At 41.0% G+C, this 19,455-nt stretch overlaps 1 protein-coding gene across 1 annotated transcript in view; it reads left to right on the forward strand.

Annotated features, from left to right (window-relative positions):
• Positions 1-388: 388 nt before the first annotated feature.
• SLC7A10 (solute carrier family 7 member 10) overlaps positions 389-19,455 on the forward strand; it is a 74,282-nt gene continuing 55,215 nt past the window's right edge. The window contains exon 1 of the mRNA XM_054049100.1: positions 389-1,342. Within this exon, the coding sequence (XP_053905075.1) occupies positions 940-1,342 (403 nt within the window). The 5' untranslated portion in view covers positions 389-939. The remainder of the gene's footprint in view (positions 1,343-19,455) is intronic.

The following is a 19,455-nucleotide window of genomic DNA, read 5'->3' on the forward strand; positions in this document are numbered from 1 at the left end:
CTAATCTCTTGCATCAAACAAGTAGCTGAAGTTAACAGAAAAGCACGGACTTCCCTTTCAAGCCAGCCCCAGAGAATGCTGATGGAAAATTGCTCCATCACCAGACTATTCATTTATACTTACATCATTTATTAAGGTAAGATTGTGGCCAAAGACAATTATTCAGAAATAAACCTAAAATCATGTTATTATATTGAACATTAGAAGAATAAACTATGTTTATTGGTTTTTGCAAAAAATTTGAAAGAACTGGCAAAGCATTTCTATAGCTATTAACATTAATAAGAAAATTGGTGACATTAGTAAGTTCTGTTGGAGAAAAAAAATAAGCCTAAAACAACCAGCCAACAAACAAAAATGGTTTAAAGAAAAATGTGAATCAAAATCTGATTTGAAAGACACTCAGAAGTGAGAGGCTTATTACATGTCTTGGGCAATTTGTTGATAGAATAAAATGGTCCTGCGCTATGAAACCTTCCTGGGAACACACCACGGTATCACCAGCATCAGGAACATGACAAATCCCAAAGGGAGGGAGGTTCCTGGCAGATCCAGCACCCCCTAGACTGTCCGGCTACATAACAACTAATCCCAGTACCGGGGAAGCTCTGCCAGCGCACACAGACAGTTGGGGGTGGTTTTGACAGTCTGGATGTTTTCTGTTCCCCTAGTTTAAATCCAGATCAGAATTTTAAAGCCATTTCGTAGTTTTTACAGCCCTGCCATTGGCTGTCGCACACCTTGCACCCCTGCTCGGCTTCTCAACCTCCCCCACTCCCCTCCTCGTGCGGCTCCCCGACCACTCCGAGGCAGAACGAGACTGACGCTCCGAGCCAAGGGCGGGTAGGAGCAGCAGCGTCGCTCTCCTAATGGGCATGTGCGCCCCCCTCACACCGTCCCCGCGGGCAGCCCCTGGAGTCCGTGGTTTGCGGATGGAGCATGGGCAGAAGCGAAAGGGGCAGATTCTGCAGCAGGGCGGGTTGTCCCATCAGGCTCCCCGGACAGCGCCGCGTGGGGGGCCGGGCAGCCCCCCAATGGCCCCGCGAGCCAGAGCCGCTGCCCAGCGCCTCATTAGTTCAGCTCGGGCAGCAGCGCATGCGCCTGCCATTGGAGCGCTCTCCAGCGGCTCTCCGGCTGAGCGGGGCAGAGGGGAAGGGAGTCGCCGGGGACTGTTCCAGGAGCGGGGGCGAGATGGCTGGGGAGAACCAGCACCAGACCCTCCGGAAGAGCATCGCAGCCCAGCCGCCCGCAGCGCCGCCCCGGCCGCCCCGGAGCAGCAGCTCCGAGCGAGTGACTCTGAAGAAGGAGATCGGGCTCGTCAGCGCCTGTGCCATCATTATAGGTAAGAGATCGCTGCCCCCGCCGGGCACCGAGCGAAAAGGAGCAACATGGGCTGGCGCGGCCCCGGCTGTGACCCCAAGTAAGTGTGTGCGCGTTGGGAGAAGGGTTTATCATTAAACGTGGTCGATCCCCGTTGCTGCTTGAAAGCATTATTCTGCGGGGGGGTAAATGGTAACGCGCAGGCTGGTGGCGAGCAGAGATCAGGGCTGTGAGTGCCTTTGCTAAGCTCCCTGCAGCGTGCATGCAACAACAACGAAGTGGTTGTATTTCATTTCTTCATCATTGTACCCTGGGGAGGCAGATTAATGAATTTAGCTCTCTTCTGGCATATGGGGATCGGGGAATTAATAGTGATTGAGCACTATTTATTATATATAGACAGAAGAAAGATTGACAAATAAAATGCATTTCATAGGCACTCATTTGTTAACATGAAACACTTTCCCTTCCCATGCAATGAAAATTCCTAGGTACAATAACTTTATTATGTGCTGCCTGTATTTCAATCCAATAGATAAAACTCCTAGAATTCGGTCATTTCGTTTACAAAATGAGGGTGGTGTAATAAACTATAGCATTGATTAATATGCCAGCACATAGACTGATGCCAAAGTCTACAATTCCTGAAAATTCTGATTGAAAAGCCAGTATACGGAAAGTGTCACCATAATCAAGGGGAGCTGTAGATAGAAGTTGCTGACCTACAGGAGATTCAGAACCTTCCACGCTGCATTTTACAGTATGTGCCAAACCCAAGTTCTCTGTTATCTTAAAGAAAGGCAACAGTAGAAGTCCACATAAAGACCTAAAGTTGTCAGCCAAAGCATCCAGCATTGTAATCCAAAATAGATTTTAACCACTTTTGATTTAAAGCCTATTACAAATCATTGTCTACATCTGAAATGCCAAAATATAATTGGTTTACAAATAAAACTCCATTCACAAGACTAAGTCAATAGATAAGAAGCTCAACATATTAACTGTCATCTATTGTACCACAGTCGTCTTTCATCTACTAATATAACTATATTAAGTGATGAGATGAAATCAGATTTTTCCAATACCAATAAACTGTCCACAAAGAAATAACATTCTATTGCATTACAGAGATGATTTCTTACAATGTATTTATGAAAAGTGGTAACTGGTACCTGTTTCCAGAGCTCTGGCATTTTACACTTTACAAACAGGAGATTAAAAATACGCACAAGGATACAGGACAGTGAGCCTGCTCCAAATGTCAAAAGTCTACAATCCATCCAGTTCATCTTTCTTGATGATTAAGACTATGCTTGAAAAGGAATCCATTCATTTTATTTCTACAGGCAAAACCAACTATTAGAATTATTAATAACATAGCTAAAAGTTAAATAAGTACTGTATTAACATTTCTTTTTGAATTATAAACTCTCAAAACCAATCTGGTCTGAACCTGAACTATTTGCATTGCCTTTCGTATCCTACTGATCTCATCATCTTGCTGAACACAATGAGTATTGTGGTTGTACTAAGATTAAGAATATATCATCTGCTACTTTTCCAGTAGCTCATTATTGTTATATGGATTTTATATTATTTTGATTACACATTTTAGAAATTTGAGCTGACTGTATTGATTTCTTGAGTATCTGCAAACAGTCAATCATCCATTCTTACACCTCTCTCTGTGTGTGTAATCCCAATTGATATTGCGTGCTCATTTCAATGCAAAATTCCATAGAATCCTAGCACCTGGTCCTAAACTTTTACTTACATCAGTAAGTCACTGAGACTGCTTATGTTATTGCTTTAAGATTTGGCCCTTTCTGAACATAATAGTCTTTCTGAACATAACCTGGGCAGTGTTACATTAAACTAACCATCTTCACTCAGGAGTGGCTTAAGGAACACACTAACAAGACCTGTTATTTTACCTGTTTTAACTATAGTGCCCAAAGTATCCCAAACTTTTAACAATCCGAATCAAAGTCTCTTCAGACGCAGCATCAAAGTACCAATGCCAACAAATGGAAATGAATTTATAACAAATGTTACATTGGATCAGATGTAAAATTTACGTATTAACCATCTATAGTCACTAAAGGCCTTGTGGCAATCTCTTAAAGGGTATTTAAGAGATCTTTTTGCAAGAGCTGGGCCATTTGACCTGGTGTGCTGGCCAGATGCCAGTTTGGATAATTATAATCTGCTTAGTTAAATTCTTGATTCATTTTCATTTGGATATGCTATTCTTATTCACTTCATGCCTTAAGCTGTTGTGTAGTGTTTCTATGCAGTGTTAAACCACTGCTACGTTCACCTCATAGGTGGTTGTATGTCAGCGGTGAGTGACATGATCACTATGGGCCATACTCAACAAGGAGTCTCATTAAGGGCTGTAACTACCTAGTCTAATTACCCACATGGGCGTAAGCTCCACCCTCAACCTTGATCCCTTGTTTGGTCTTGCTCAGATTTTGGCTTGGCCATGTGAGAGGTGGGGGGCATTTGGCAGTGCACAGGCTACTTACCCAGTATTTTTCACTAGGAGCAAATGGATGGGGGGAGGCTGGAGAGGCAAAAGTGAGAGGAGCCCTGGATCCATCCCCAGTTTGTCAAAGAGTGTAGATATCCAAGTGCACAGACTCACACACATGCCTCCCAGAACCCAGGTGAAGTATGGGTGGAATTGTGACAGAGTCACATTCTCCAGTCTGCTCCTGGGGTGATGCAGCTACACACCATCCTTAGTCAGGGCAGATTGTAAGTTTACAAGTTTACGATTTGTACATCCCTTTGTTAACCTTGGTAAAGTGTTTGGGAGCCCTTTCAGATGAAAGGTGATATATACATGCAAGTTATTATTGGGGCAGCTGTACAGGGAATGTAGCTCCCTGAAAGTGACATGAATTACCTGCTCTCCAGCTCAAACTGTGCTCGGAGCAATTGGTCTGGGAGAAGATAAACTAGGCCACAAGTGTGAGCTGTGGAGCTGCACAGGGACAGAGAACCATGAGGGCTAGAAACGTTCCTTTTATAACCAAAAGCTGGGATTCTCAAATCGTCACATGGACCTGGTAGTTATGGCTTTAAGAAAACTACCACATACTGGGAAACTTACACTAAGGTTGACAGACTGAGCAATTCTGTAACTGGGTGTGTTGTCTCCCCACTCTTCATGTCCTCTCCCCAGTTAATTACCATGGGGATACGGTGATTCTAATGGGTTTCCAATCCCTTCATGTCACCTTGTTTGACTTGTGTTTCGGAGCTGTCAGAGAGATGTATTTGGGCTGTGCCACCCCATCTGCAGCAGGGGAGGAATCTGCCCCATGCTAAGAGGCCATGGAGGTGCTATACATGCTCAGTACCTTCCCTGACCTCATCCACAAGCTCCCAACTGTCAGACTAGCAGTTGAACTTAGTAGAGTCAAACACAGCCTCTGGGAGGGGAAGGTGTCCCCCCATGAGGATACAAAGTAGTCACCATGGCTGCACAACCTGGGTGGGTCACAGAGCGCCGGCAGGTTCTGCTCTTTGGCAAGACAGGGCCTATAATTTGTTTAATTCACTTGAAATAATAACTGCTATGTAACTGATTGATGGAACTGCTATCAATATAATTAAGAAAATTGTTTAAAAGACAAAGGGGAGTTGTCATGTTGCAAAGAGTTCTGCATTCAATGGCATAATTACTGGGGAGAGTATGGGCTTTTCTACATTAAAAAATTGCACTAATATAACTACATCAGTGTAATTATACCAGCGCAACTCCTAATGCTGACCTACTGCACTGGTGCAGAGTAGGAATAACATTGATGTAACTTAATTCAGTAATGAGCAGGGGAAATGAACAGCTCCCAACACCCACAGATCCCTGAAATCTTCCTGGATTTCAAGAGATTTGCTAGAGTCTCTGTGGTCTCTCCTGATCCCCTGTGCCCTGCCTCCCCCACCATCCCTCACCCCCATCCCTCTTAAAGAGGTTTCCACCGCATTGGGCAGCTCCACAGCCTAACGCTTTCCTGGTTTTTACAGTGGATTTCCTACTGATTACCATGGTGTGGTAAGATGGTCTTAGTCCACCAGTCTCCTTCTACTTCCTGTCTCCCTCTTGATTCCTCAAGGAGATCTCAGGATTATGGGATGGGTTGTAGGATGATGGGGGGAGACAGAGCCAGGAAGAAGTCCACCAGTCTCCTTCTACTTCCTGTCTCCCTCTGGATACCTCAAGGAGATCTCAGGATTATGGGATGGGTTGTAGGATGATGGGGGGAGACAGAGCCAGGAAGATGACACCCCTACTTCCACATGGAAAAAAAGGGACATCTTCCCACAAATCTTGGCAGGTAACCATCCAGCTTTACATTAATTGAAATGAAGAAAATATTCTCTCTACACCTGCAGAATTGGCTACTGCTGTCAAAAACAGGTGTAAGCACTTTAACAAACTCTGGTTCCAGGTGCTTAGCCAGTGACTTTCACCAGTTCAGTGGTCTGACTTTCTTTAAAACTTAGTATTAAGCAAAAAGAACACGAGTACTTGTGGCACCTTAGAGACTAACAAATTTATTAGAGCATAAGCTTTCGTGGACTACAGCCCACTTCGAAAGCTTATGCTCTAATAAATTTGTTAGTCTCTAAGGTGCCACAAGTACTCCTGTTCTTTTTGCAGATACAGACTAACACGGCTGCTACTCTGAAACCTAGTATTAAGCAGTACATGTTTACTGCCATCTTTTGTATTAATTTAAATTATTTGAATTGACTAGACTAAGTTTAGGCCTGAACATTGGTTATCAATTTCAAATTTAATTTTAAATAAGTTTTAATTAAAAAAAATGTATTTAAATAAATATCCAATTTTTTTAAATCAATTTTTAATCCATCCTGGGTTAGATGGCCTTTACCACCAGAAAGATCCTGAGAATTCTGCTGAATTTTATTCCATGCTTTGGTAAAAACACCCAGAAAATCCTAGAATCCCATGTGCTAGACTTAATTTGAATATCATACATATGGGTAGCATTGCCACATATCTTGAAATCTCTACTAATGCACAGCTATGAGTAATAACAGTAGTGGCTTTGTACATGGTATGTGGCAGCGCATGCCTATGCATATAACATTACAATCAGTCCTTTAAATTCCACAGTCTAATGGCACTTGAAATCATAAAACTTTCCAAAGTCATCTCCAAAGTGACTTAAGCATCTCAATAGAATATCTATTTTAAGACTCTTTGAACAGAACAACCAGTTTGTCCATAGCCCTGAAGTGGCATTATCAACCTCTCCTGCACATTTGCTGTGAAACAGAACCTAACTCACATTAATGATGGGTTCAACCTTTTCCAAATTAGTGAATGCTGGGAACAACTAACTGCAACCATAGTCAAACTTTTGAAGTGATGGGAAACCCCATTCTGGCCGTTATCTTGGATTTGCACCATCTGAAAAAGTGAGTCTCTGTAACATTTTTCAAGTGTTTAAATGTCAGCGGTGAAATCCCACCCCCTTTGAAGTCAAAATCTTACTGATTTCAATAGGGCAGGATTTCACAGCAGGAGCGTATCTCTACTCATTCTGCATCTGAGTCAAGGGGTAAGTAAGTATATTCCTTATTTTGCATACAACATTCTTGGTTGTTGCCTCTATATCATATTATAGTAAATATACAATATTTAACTAATAAAAGTACATTTTAGATTCAGAAAATGCATCAGAAAAGAATTTTAATTAAGTAAAAGTAATTTACTATATACTGTTAACTTGTACACATTACACCAAAATGTAAGCCAATAAAATTTAAAACTGATACATTAGAAGTCCTTTTAAAGTCAGGCTTTCAATGGGAAATCTTACAAACACCTAATTACAGATCGCTACCCTAAAAGATCATGTATTTCCAATAATTCAAATTGAAAACTTACAATACGGGGGTGAAGATGAATGGGTGTTATTTGAAAAGTATCATGAACAAGACAATATACATATGTGATGAACAATTCTGCCGTTGCTACTTCTGTTTGTTTCAAATAAAGCACGACTACTATATTTGTAATTGGAAATAAAAATAGTTTCTTAGTTTTCCTTTTGCTTTCCAAGTGTTCCTTAGCACAGTGAATTGATGGTAGAGTGCCAATTTGGTGACAGTACTTTGTCCTGTTGGATGATCTTTCTTTCATGTCTGTAAGTGTCATTATCTGGTGTACTGGAGGATACTGTAGCAAATCCATGGCCTCTCAAGATTTTGCATTTGTCATAGTGTAACACAGCATGGCCACTTGAAACTTCATAGCTGCAGCTGAGGGAGAACTCACTTCCTCCTGCTCCAAAAGTACAGGCTTCTGCCACTTGAGCTAAAGGAAAATCTGTTTGCTATTATTAATAGAAGATCTATGCCCTATAGTTGATCAATTCCAATTCCATCCCATAGAAGGCAGTGATAGTATATACTCTAGTCAGAAGTTTTTGCCTCTTCACAGGGCTATAGCTATAGGCAAACTTGGCAGCTTCCTAGGGCAACATATCCTGCCTAGGGCAGCAGGACCAAACCTGAGTGGCACTGCAATCTGGTGTGGCAGGTCGCAACACCATTCATTCAAATTTGGCATGGCCAGCCCTCTGTCATGACAGAGAGACAGCTAGGCCAAACCTGATGGAGTGGCAATGCGACCTGGCGTTTGCCCCACATACATTTCTACCATAACCACAGAGCCATCAGAAGGCTCAGTGAATCTCCGCTCGAAAGACAAGGGCCTCCCCAAGGGCGCCCACCCCCAGTTGAGAACCTCTGTTCTAAGGAGTAGGATGAGGTGAGGGGTGAGAAATGCTATTTCAGTGTAGCATAAATAAATATGAAGAAACCCCAACAAATAGTTGCTTATATGAATAATAATGTACAATGTTCAGGCAAGAATATAAAGGCCTACACCCCCACTGCTCCATCCCAGTGGACAGACTTCTATCTTCCCTCATCGGCATAAGTTTCTGATGTGAAGCAGGAACAGTCTTCGTAACATTTGTAACTTTTTAAAAACATTTGCATTAAGACAAACTAATACTTGAAGAAGACAGCCCAAAAGGTTGAGTTAGATTGTGGTAAAGAATTATGGGATACCCTGTTGTAAACTCAAAACTAAATACAAAAACCTTCTGTTCCAATTCAAAAAGAGACCATTTCTTAATGTCTACAGAGCTGGACACTGTGTTTGGTAGTGGTAACAAACCTCTCTGGCAATTCATCTCTACTGCAGAATTTTGTAATGTGCCTGAGAGCTTCTGTAGGAGCACGCTACCTGGTCTCTCTCTTTTAAACACAGCCACATACAAGAAAAGAAGACCTATTCTGGGTTTCAGCTATTAATTGCATGTTAACATATTCAGCAGTACTATAAATGAAGGTTCACCAATACTCACCTAGATTAAATTAATGCAGTTTTAAAAGTAATTATTCATGTGCTTCTATCATTTATTAAATATTTTTACAACTATTGCATAAATTGTTCAAACACCAAGTTTGCAAACAAGATATCTAAATCCCAAAGTGTTAATTCATTGATATTTTATGCATGCTTTACATACAATCATAGAAATGTAAGGCTGGAAAGGACCTCAAGAAGTCATCCCTCCACATTCACAGAACCAAGTATACCTAACTTATCCCTGACAGGTGTTTATGTAACCTATTCTTAAAAACCTCCAATGATGGGAATTCCACAGCCTCCCTCAATAACCTATTCCAGTACTTAACTATCCTTATAATTAGAAAGTTCTTCCTAATATCTAACCTAAATATCCCTTTTTGCAGATTAAGTCCATTACTTCTTGTCCTACTTTCAGTGGACATGGAGAGCAGAGCAATTGATCCACCATCCTGTTTATATATAACAGCCCTTAAAATATTTGAAAAATGTTATCAGGTCTCCGTTTGTCTTCTCTTCTGAAGCCTAAACATGCCTAGTTTTTTAATCTTTCTTCATAGTTTTTCTAAACATTGTATTTTTTTTTCTTTTTCTTTTTTTGCATTCTCATCTTCTCCACATCTTTCTTAAAGTGTGGTGACCAAAACTGGACACAGTACTCCAGCTGAGGCCAGTGCCAAGTAGAGTGAAACAATTACCTTCTGTGACGTACCTCTCATGTCCCAAAACTCCTGTTAACGCACTCCAGCATATATGCCTTTTTCATAACACATTGTTTCCTTACATTTAATTTGTGATCCGGTATAACCCCCATAATCCTTTTCTATAGTTCTACTCTCTAGCCAGTTATTTCCCATTTTGTAATTATGTGTTTGATTTTCCCTCCTAAGTGTCATACTTTGCACTTATCTTTATTAAATTTCATCTTGTTGATTTCAGACCAATTCTCCAATTTATCAAGGTCTTTTTGAATTCTAATCCTGTCCTTCAAAGTACTTGCAATCCCTCCCAGCTTAGTGTCATCCGCAAATGTGATAAGTGTACTCTCCACTTCAACATCCAGATCATCAATAAAAATTCTAAACAGTACCAGATCCAGAACAGAGCCCTGTGGAACCTCACTACACATATCCTCCAAGTTTGATAGCAAACCATTGGTAACTACTCTGAGCATGTTTTTTTCAACCAGTTGTGCTCCCACCTTATAGTAATTTCATCTAGACCACGTTTCCCCGTATTTGACTTCAATGGGACTTTTTCCTGAGCACAGATTGAGTAAAAGCAAACAAAGGAGCTTCAGGACTTGACCCTATGTAATTTTTACCATATGCCATTGTTAGAAAAACACAGGAATTGAGAACAATTAAAAACTACAACATAATTAACGTGATGCAGGATATGTCTACATAGGAATCTCAGTGTGTGATTCTACTTGCATAAACATTCCTGAGCTAGCTTTAATATAGCTAGCTCAGGTAAGGGAGCAGTCACGCCACAGCATCATGGGCTGTACAAGCATGTTAGGAAACCATTGATAATTCCTTGGGTGATTAGCTCACGTTGAAGCCCAGACTGCGGTAGTTCTGGTACCTGAGCTAGCTAGATGAAAGTTAGAACGAGTATGTCTACACAAATTATAATTACATCTCGTGATTGCAGCATAGACACAACCTTTCAGCCTAAAATTCACCATTATCCGTTATATTTGCAAAATGTACCTGCAAATGTACATGTCCTTTGTGACGTAAATTGGGCAATTATGTACAAAAGGTAGCAAGCAACTGATGTGCTATGCTCTCATGTAGTTAACCTAATTGTGTTACTTGCACAAACAAATTTGGTACAGAGCTGCATGCACATTTTTACACTGTCAGTTGCATGTAGCTAATTTTGTAAATCAGTCTCTTTATATTACACTCTTTAGAAAAACAAGAAATTGGACAATGAAGTCATATCTAGCTTTCAGAGTAGCAGCCGTGTTAATCTGTATCCACAAAAAGAACAGGAGTACTTGTGGCACCTTAGAGACTAACAAATTTATTAGATTGGCTAATAATTTTATAAGAATAAAATAAGATTTGATATGCATCCGAAGAAGTGGGCAGTAGCCCACGAAAGCTTATGCTCTACTAAATTTGTTAGTCTCTAAGGTGCCACAAGTACTCCTGTTCTTTTCATATCTAGCTAAAACTCAACATATTTCCTATTTTACTGATGATCACGGTTTATCAATTTACCTGGTTCAAGAGACATTGGGTACCTCCAGATATGTTCAGAAGAACCTATTCATCTACAGGTACATTCATCTAAAAACATTTTTTAATAAAATAAGTATTTTGTTTACCTGACTTTGCCCTCCCAAATGGCAACCCACTGTCTGAATGCTGTGACTTCACTCCCAGAAGTATCACTTTTAAGGGTAGCAGTGAGATTTCTGATTCATGATACTTCTTTCTTGCTAGCAAATAGCCACAGACTGCTACTGATTTAACAGGTTTTTGCAAAAAAATTATGTCAGTGAAATCCTGAGTCCTAGCCCAGACTCAGGTTCATAATTACTGAACACTAATTATCCAGACTTACTAAAAGAATAGCTGGGAAGCAGCCATGATTTGGAATTCTATAGTATCCAACACGGTGAGTTTCTGTCTTACAACCAAGAATAAAAGGAAGACGTTTGATGTTGTCAGTGGGGAAAATTGGAGGTTACTCTGAGGGAGAAAAAGAAACCTAGAGGTGCCCACCCAACGTTTGCAATGATTCTGAGTGATTTGAATTTGTGTACCACCACTTTGCTGAATAAACTGTGGTGGTGAAATCTTGCCATAGAGATATTTATGGCCATACCAGCATGTAGTTATCTATTAGGATCATTGAAGGCAGATATCTGGGAGTGGAAAATATGTTTCAACTCCACCATCAAGTTAAAACATAGCACAGTTCAACGTAAGTGTGATAATGTGCCATGGAAATCCTTCAAGTTCTCTGAGCTTAAAGCTCACCTCTGCAATCTAAAGTGGGTTATATGGAGAGAGAGAGAGAGAGAGAGAGAGAAGACGAAAAAAAGTTCTAATTAGAGAGTCCTGGCAGCAAAAAGGGAAAAAACAAAACAATTTAACATTCAATTTTCCTAATTGAGTCTTGCAGTACACAAAAACAATTTTGTTTGTCTTTCCTTCTGCCTTCCTGCCACAGTTGATTTCCATTCAGGAGAATGTGACATGCAAAGTGACCCCTGTACTGTACAAAGAGCAAGAACCAAAACAATAAAAAAAAAAGTTACATGACCAGGTCATTTTCATATGCTTTTGAAAGGAGAGGAACAGGATACAATGGAATTCAATCTTGCGATCTTAATTATGAACTTTTTAGAGACTCAAAGAGTTGTTTGTACTATTCCTGATGCTTAAGGGAAAGTCTTCTACTACAACTCTGTTTCCAGTTTATTAGTTGGCAGAGGTTACGTACAGAATGACTTTTTTTCTATCCTTCCCTACAAGTGACAACTTCTTGCTGTGCAGAATGCAACCACTAGGATGAGAGAGCTAAAATGATGGGTTTTCTATTGTGGATGTCCCAAAATCTACTGGAAATTTCCATACTTAAGGTGTCTTGCGTGGATTATCAGAAATTTGGATACTTTAGAACAGTGGCTTTTGCCACTTCACGGATAAACAAGAAAACAAAGGTAGCATCCTTTGGTAATGTGTTACTACTGGTCTGGCAGTACAGTGCCAGCTTTCAGCACTTCCATAAATCTCCTTTTCCTGTGCCTTTTGATTCATTTCCTTCTAATATAATGTAGCCTTTTCTGTTAGGAATGTCTGACTTCCTTTGCTTTGGCAGCCTCACAACCTGCAGAGCTGGTTTGGTAGAGGCAGCCTTTTATTTTAATTTCCCCCCAAGCTTTTCATTTGAAGTCTCCATTGGTTTGGTTTTGTTTTGCTTTTTTCTCCTAGCTGCTATGCTTTCTTTCCTATCCTGGTGGCAGGCATCATACAATTACAGAGTATTTGTCAAAGCTGAAATGCCCAAAATGTAACCTATCCTAGCAATATTATTTTTCTGTCTGTTCCCGAAAAAATTCCATCAGTCCTCCAAAGAAGGAGTTGCAGCTTCTCTACTGCATTTCCCACCACCAAGAACACAAAGTCAAGTGCACATCTCAACATCCCTCTTCCATGCCTGCCTGCTGCTTCTATTATTGTATATGGCAGAATGTTGAAAATACACAAATGTTGCTCTCCTGCAAATCTGAAGGAAATTAGTAAATGTGTTTTTTAGCTTACCAGCCTCTCTCTTTATTCATTATTGACTCAGTCCACAGGTTCCCCAGGCATTGACCTCCATTGGAGTTTTGCCTGAAAGTATTACAGGACTGAACCTTGTACTTAAATTAGGCAAGTAGTTATCTACAAAATTGTTCCCGATGCAACTTGTTAATCTGGCTAGCAGGACATTTACTGTCACAGAGTGAGCACCCGCTCGTCCTTCCATCAAAGGCCAAACACATCAGCATGTTAATTCACTCAGCATCCACTAGACAAGTCAAAATGCCTCCTGTTTCACCCAGACACAGATTTCCTGCATGGTTTGATATAGTATACAGCATTAATTCTGTATACATAAAAATAGTCAGCAGTATCACTGCATAAAGTTGTGTTCCAGTTTAGATTCTCCAAAACCAAAGGAGTGATCTTTGGTGGGGCACAGGGCATGGCTACCCCATTTTATTGTATGTGGTCACTGACTTAGTCATTTCACATCTTCGGTTGATTATTTCTGCACAAGGAAAGAATAATTTGCATGGTGGACTCCAGTGAGGCTGCACTTAGGTCAGAATTTGGGACCACATTAACTCTGCTTAGAATAAATAGGTCTATGCCTCAGTGAATGGGACCTGAATTTGGCCCACACTTTAAAAAAATCTATAGGTCACAAAGTTCCATTTTAGGGCTAGTATCCAGTGTTCCGATTCCTAGATTCATTCATTTAAAAAAATTCTACCAGTAAGAAATTCTCACGTTTCAAAGATCAAAGCAAAACATTTTTGGGAGATTGTCAAAGACAAAATAGAAATAAAGCCCCCTATTCCCATTGACTTTCAATGGCAACTGGGTACCTTACTGCCCTATCTGGCTTTGAAAATTTCCCCTTTATTATTGCTGTTGAACATCAAAAGCAAGTTATTCAAGATTGCTACAGATATGTGATGGTGAGCAAGGTTGAAAATAAAGTACAAGAGCAGAAAAGTGTACCAAGAGTTCTATATTTAGATGAATGTAGAAATTCATGGGGTCATCATCACTGCTCTATAGGTCATTGATCAGGAGTACTTTGTAAAGTTTCCAAGGAGTACCTTGGAAAGTTTCATTTTTGAGCATTGAGCGAGGATATGGACTAATCAACCATATGACAAAACACCTCAACTATTTAAACCACTGTGAAAATAAAAGAAGTAGAATTATTTGTAGTGGCAAAGAGAGGTGAGATTGCAGTGACCAGACTGAATCTTTTACAGTTCTAAAAAAGCAGCGAGCAGATGAATTTGTGCAAGGGCAAACTTCTGTTTTAGTTTTGAGGTGACTTTGTTCATTTTTAAAATGAATTTAGTGTTTATGAAAGATCCAGGAGACTCATGGCCTTTGGCCACCCACAGAAAGGTACTGTAAAGACAAAAACAATTAAAAAACTTTCCAACCCTGACCAGCCCATATGCTTCACCTCTAAACTGAAGAAGATAATTCTAGGGGTAAGAAGCTCCTACTCATTCAGTTCTTGCTCCCACTCTGCTGAGACTTCCACTTAATACCAACTGTGGTAACTACTATGTGATTGGACACCTGTCCAGTACGGCTGTGATTCAGGAAAGCATTTCCCTTCAGGACAGCATGTAAACACACAGTTAACTTTAAGCACATACTTAAGTGCTGTCCTGAATAGGCATAGATTTAAGCATGTGATTAAGAGCCTAGACAATGTACAGACACAAAAATAACCATCAGATGGTACAACCCTTTATTCCCTATTATTCTGGATTGGTTTTAGGCTAACAGGTAGTGGTTAAAGTCATGCAATGGCAAAGTTGATGTAAACATTAACAATAGGAGGATACTATCAAAACAATTTCTAAATTGAGACCCAAAACCAAAAATTTAGTTGAAATTAATTTGGACATATGATAATAAAGCAGTAGACTCAGTTGATGAAATCATCATCATCGCAGGAGTTAAAGAAAGAGATGAATAAGTTCCTAAATAAAATAAATATTGAGATTCACAATATGAAGGAAATAGGAAAATGAAAAGAAGAAAATCAAATATACTCCAAAGTTATATAAACAACACTGATTTGACCATATAGTTCATCAGAATATTAGTGCAAGGTTAGGGAGGGAAAAGTCCTGCTAATAAGGGACAGGAGCCAAACAAATCTAGACTAATCAGCTCTTTTTTGTATTCCAAGAAGATCTGGAAACTTACATTCACTATGGAACTTTTCTGTCACTAGAGGTCATTCACCATTATTGAATACACATGCTAATCACTCAATTTAATAAACAAATCCATTCATCTTTCATATCTGTTTTGTGTAATATCGGCTGCTGGAGATGAGTGTTTCACTGTGTTGTGATAACAGGGCAAGCCTCACCTTAGACCCCATTTTGCTCATCTCAAGTGCACCTCTCAGATGACATTCCTGGCTTCCTTCACCTCTCTCCAGGGTGAACCCATTTTATTCAACAACTCTGGAAATGGATCTCTGGGTGGTAGCCCTCATTTCCCAACTGTAAATATGACAGGCCCAACTCTGTTTGGCACCTGTAAGCCCTTTCCTCCAGGAGACTGTGACTGTGGCTGCTTAAAGGGACTTTAAAAAAACAGCTTCTTCAAAACAAAGCTTTATTAATTCACCCAAAGATACATAGCATGTAGAGCAAAGGGTAAAAGCAATAATACTTTGCCTTTCATTGCAATCTTTGGTAAGTTCCATTCAGCCCAGTTACCTCAACCTCGGGCTGAAGGAAGCAGATTGCCCTGAAGTATGCACTCTGTGGTTCTCTTTATCAGAGGTTGCCCCCAGGCAGCTGCTGACAACCCATGCAGCTCCCGGTCTTCTCTGTGTCAGCATCTTTAAGGGTTTGGCCTCCTCTTAGCATCACAGCCCTGGGAAGAGAAACCTTGCCAGCCTGGTTGGAGTCAGGCAGGGACATTCTCCCATAATCCCCAATTAATAGCTCCCTCTATTGTTCCCTTATGTGTGTTATTGTGATGTTCTGGCTCAGGACATCCAGAGCCGTTAGTCACTGTGTTACCTCACTGCCTCAGCTAGAGTGAGCTTTGCTGGCAATTAGACTGTGTGTCAGCTCCACCAACAAACTCCTCAAGACTCTCCAGGCTAAACCTTGCCTTGCAGGTAGCATACACCCAATTCCCAAGTTCCCCTGGAGACATCTCTCTATAGTGTCCAGTGCCTGTCATGTGACACTCACAAAAATTATTAAGTTCGCTGCCTCAAAAGAGACAGCGTACACACCAGCCTAAGTTAGCAGAAAACTCGCACTTCACTTTAATACATAGCACTGAGTTGGTTTTATAATAAAACAAGAGTAAGTTTATTAATAAAGAACAGAAATGTTAGTGATATTAAATGAGAGAGAAAGAGACAGATATGGTTACAAACAAAACAAACACTTTCTAGTGATTAAAGTTTAATTTTAACAAGCTACAAGCTTTGCTTAAGCAGTTTTCTTATTTACATCAAGTTACCAGCATTTCTAACCCTTTAAGGTAGGAGATCCAACTTTCGCAGGGGAAGGGGTGGAATGAACCTTTTTCCATCAGCATAGACAACTTAGTCCTCACAGGTTGGCTGAAGAGCCAGTAGAAAGGGGTTTCTCCAGTACTTTCATGAGGTACACCGAATATCATATAAACCATGACTCAATGCAATAGGGAAGGGTGTACCTCGACGTTCCTCCAGTAAATGCTTCTTCAGAGTCCCACGCAGTCTCCCCACTATCCAATTTCCTTAGAGATGGTACACAGCAGCTTTATAATGTACTATACCAATACTCGTCAGAAAGCCTTCAAACTCTCTTGATTCAAAAGGTGTCCCATCATCTGAAACAAGGCTGTCTAGTAGGCCCCAAACATTGGAAATAAAGTGTTTAGGCAAGTGTTTGAGGTGCCTTGTGAAATTACTAATGCAAATGGGTAACGTCAGTAATAGTCTACAATAGTCAAAAAACAGCATGTAGCCATCATGCAGTGCAGTTGAGGGGCCAGTACTAACCACTGCAATTCTCTGCCATGGTCTGTCTATGACTACCAATTTCAAAGGGGCCAGAGGAGCAGTAATTCTATGCATTGTGCAGGCTAAGCATGCCTTCATACACTGCTCAATGTCTGAGTACAGCCTGGGCCTGCAAGCATAACCATGCAGAAGTTCCTTCATCTTCTTAACTCCCAAATGTCCTTCATGAGACACATCCAGGACTGTTGCAGCACTGCTGGGATGACCACCTGGGCTCCAATGCATAAGAAATGTCACATAGCACATGCATTCACCATGAGCATGGCGTGGATTTTGTAGAATGTAGACAAAGTACTCTGCCATTTCTGCATACAGGGTGCCAACCCAGCAGAATTTCTCAAAAGAGCATCGGCAAGGAAATTATGTCTTCCTTTGATATGTACCAAATTAAAGTTATACTGCTGTAACTGAGTAACCCACTGCTACAGCCTCACACTCATAGAGGCCCAGAAATAGGCAAATGATTAGTTTCTAATGTAAAATGTCTTCCCACTAAATAGACTTTGAAGTGTATAATAGCAAAAATTCTAGTTCAATCTGGGAATACTTACCTTCCGTTGGGGTGAGAGTGTGGGATACAGATATAACTAGCCCATCCGTCCTGGAGCAGAACTGCACCTAGACCCCAATTGCATTCATCAGCCTAAATCACTACAGGGTTCCTTGGATCAAAATAAGCATGGGCATGGATCCGACAGAGGCTTGACAAAACACCAGTTTAGTCCAAACCAACTGCCCCTGGCCCCGGGTTAAATCCCACAGTGCTTTGACAAGAGTACTAAAATGGGGCAGAGCACGGCCACCTATGTATTGAGGTGGGCCAAGGAATTATCATAAACTGTTACAATCAGTGGGTAATAGTAGCAAAGGAACAGCATGTAGCCATTCAGGTGTCAGTTTCACACCATTGACCGACAGAGAATGCTCTAGAAACTCTACAGCATCTTTTGCAAAACTGTACTTTTTGCCAGCTCGTTAGAGTCAGGTTAGCACCTGATCCAGAATAGCATTATGCTCAGGAAGGGTCTCAGCAAAGATGATAATGTCATCCAAATGGTAACATGCACCCTGGATATTATCAAGGAGCTGAGAGACCACTCTCTGAAATCCCTCAGGAGCCAAAACTAAACAAAAAGGAAGTCATTGATAGCAGTCCCTCCCAAATTGCGTGCTGAAAGTCAAGAACAACTGCAATCTTTCAGCCACTGGTATTTTCTAATAACCATATTGGTAAGCCAACAAAGAGAAAATCCAGGATCCACTTCCCCAGCATGTCACCTCTTTGAAGGTCGGGAATTGAAACTGCTCATGTTTCACATATTCATTTAGTGCCCTAAAATCTCTGTACAGTTGAATGCCACCATTCTTCTTGTTTACAGTCATCCTGGGTGAGCTCCAATCCATAGATCCTTCCACCTCCCAAATGATACCATTATCTTTCATGTGATGCAGATCTAAATGGATCTTGTCCACAAGAGGTACACAGCGTGCAGTGATGCAAAGGCTTGATGTCTGAATCCAACTGCAGAGAGTAAACATATCCTGTGGACAGAACACCATCACCGTTAAATAAATCACAGTGTCACTAAACAACATGTTGGGTATCCCCTTCTAGTGTAGCCAGTATAACTACACCTGAGGAGTACTGTGTGAGTTCTATTATAGCCAGCATAACTACACCTGAGGAGTACTGTGTGAGTTCATGCATAATACTAAGCTGTATGCACAGCTCGTAGGACAATAATGGAACAGCATTTGCAGCAGTGCCCTTAATGTAAAACTTTGCAGTCAAGGCTATGCCTTTGTAGAGCAGAGCGTACAGCTCCACCCACTGTCTGCAAAGCAAACAAATCCCAAGTTTTTATAACCGCTATAGTTGGGCAAATGTTCAGATTATGAACTAACCCAGAGGGGAGAATGTTAACTTCCGCACCCATATCCATCATGCATTTCAGTGGTGTACCATTAATTTCTGTGATATGGGATACCAGCTCCGGTGCCTTGCCACATGCCTACTAAAGGAAACATCAGCGTCCCTGGTAAAGGTGGACTCATGCATCTTTACAGTGTGCACTTCAAGCCTCCCATCACTGTGAACCAGCAGCACACTGACAAAGTGTCCTTCCTTCCAGCAAGCCCAGCGCGTAGCAGTTCTAGCCATCCACCCAGGGAAATCGGCCAAGTAACCTGTACACTATAGCAGAAACAGCTGGCAACTTTTGCTGCCGAGGCTGTGGAGAGGGAGTCTGGGCGATGGAAGCAGGAGGAGCAGCTGACAGTTTAAATGTAGATCCATGAGTAGCAGCAGTCTAAGACATAGAACCCCTTCCAGCCTGAGCCCTCTCAAATGCCTCACTCTTACCAACCATGGCATCAAAAGTTAAGAGTTCTAG

This window comes from Malaclemys terrapin, chromosome 14 (assembly GCF_027887155.1).
Source record: "Malaclemys terrapin pileata isolate rMalTer1 chromosome 14, rMalTer1.hap1, whole genome shotgun sequence".
Classification (NCBI taxonomy): Eukaryota; Metazoa; Chordata; order Testudines; family Emydidae; genus Malaclemys; species Malaclemys terrapin.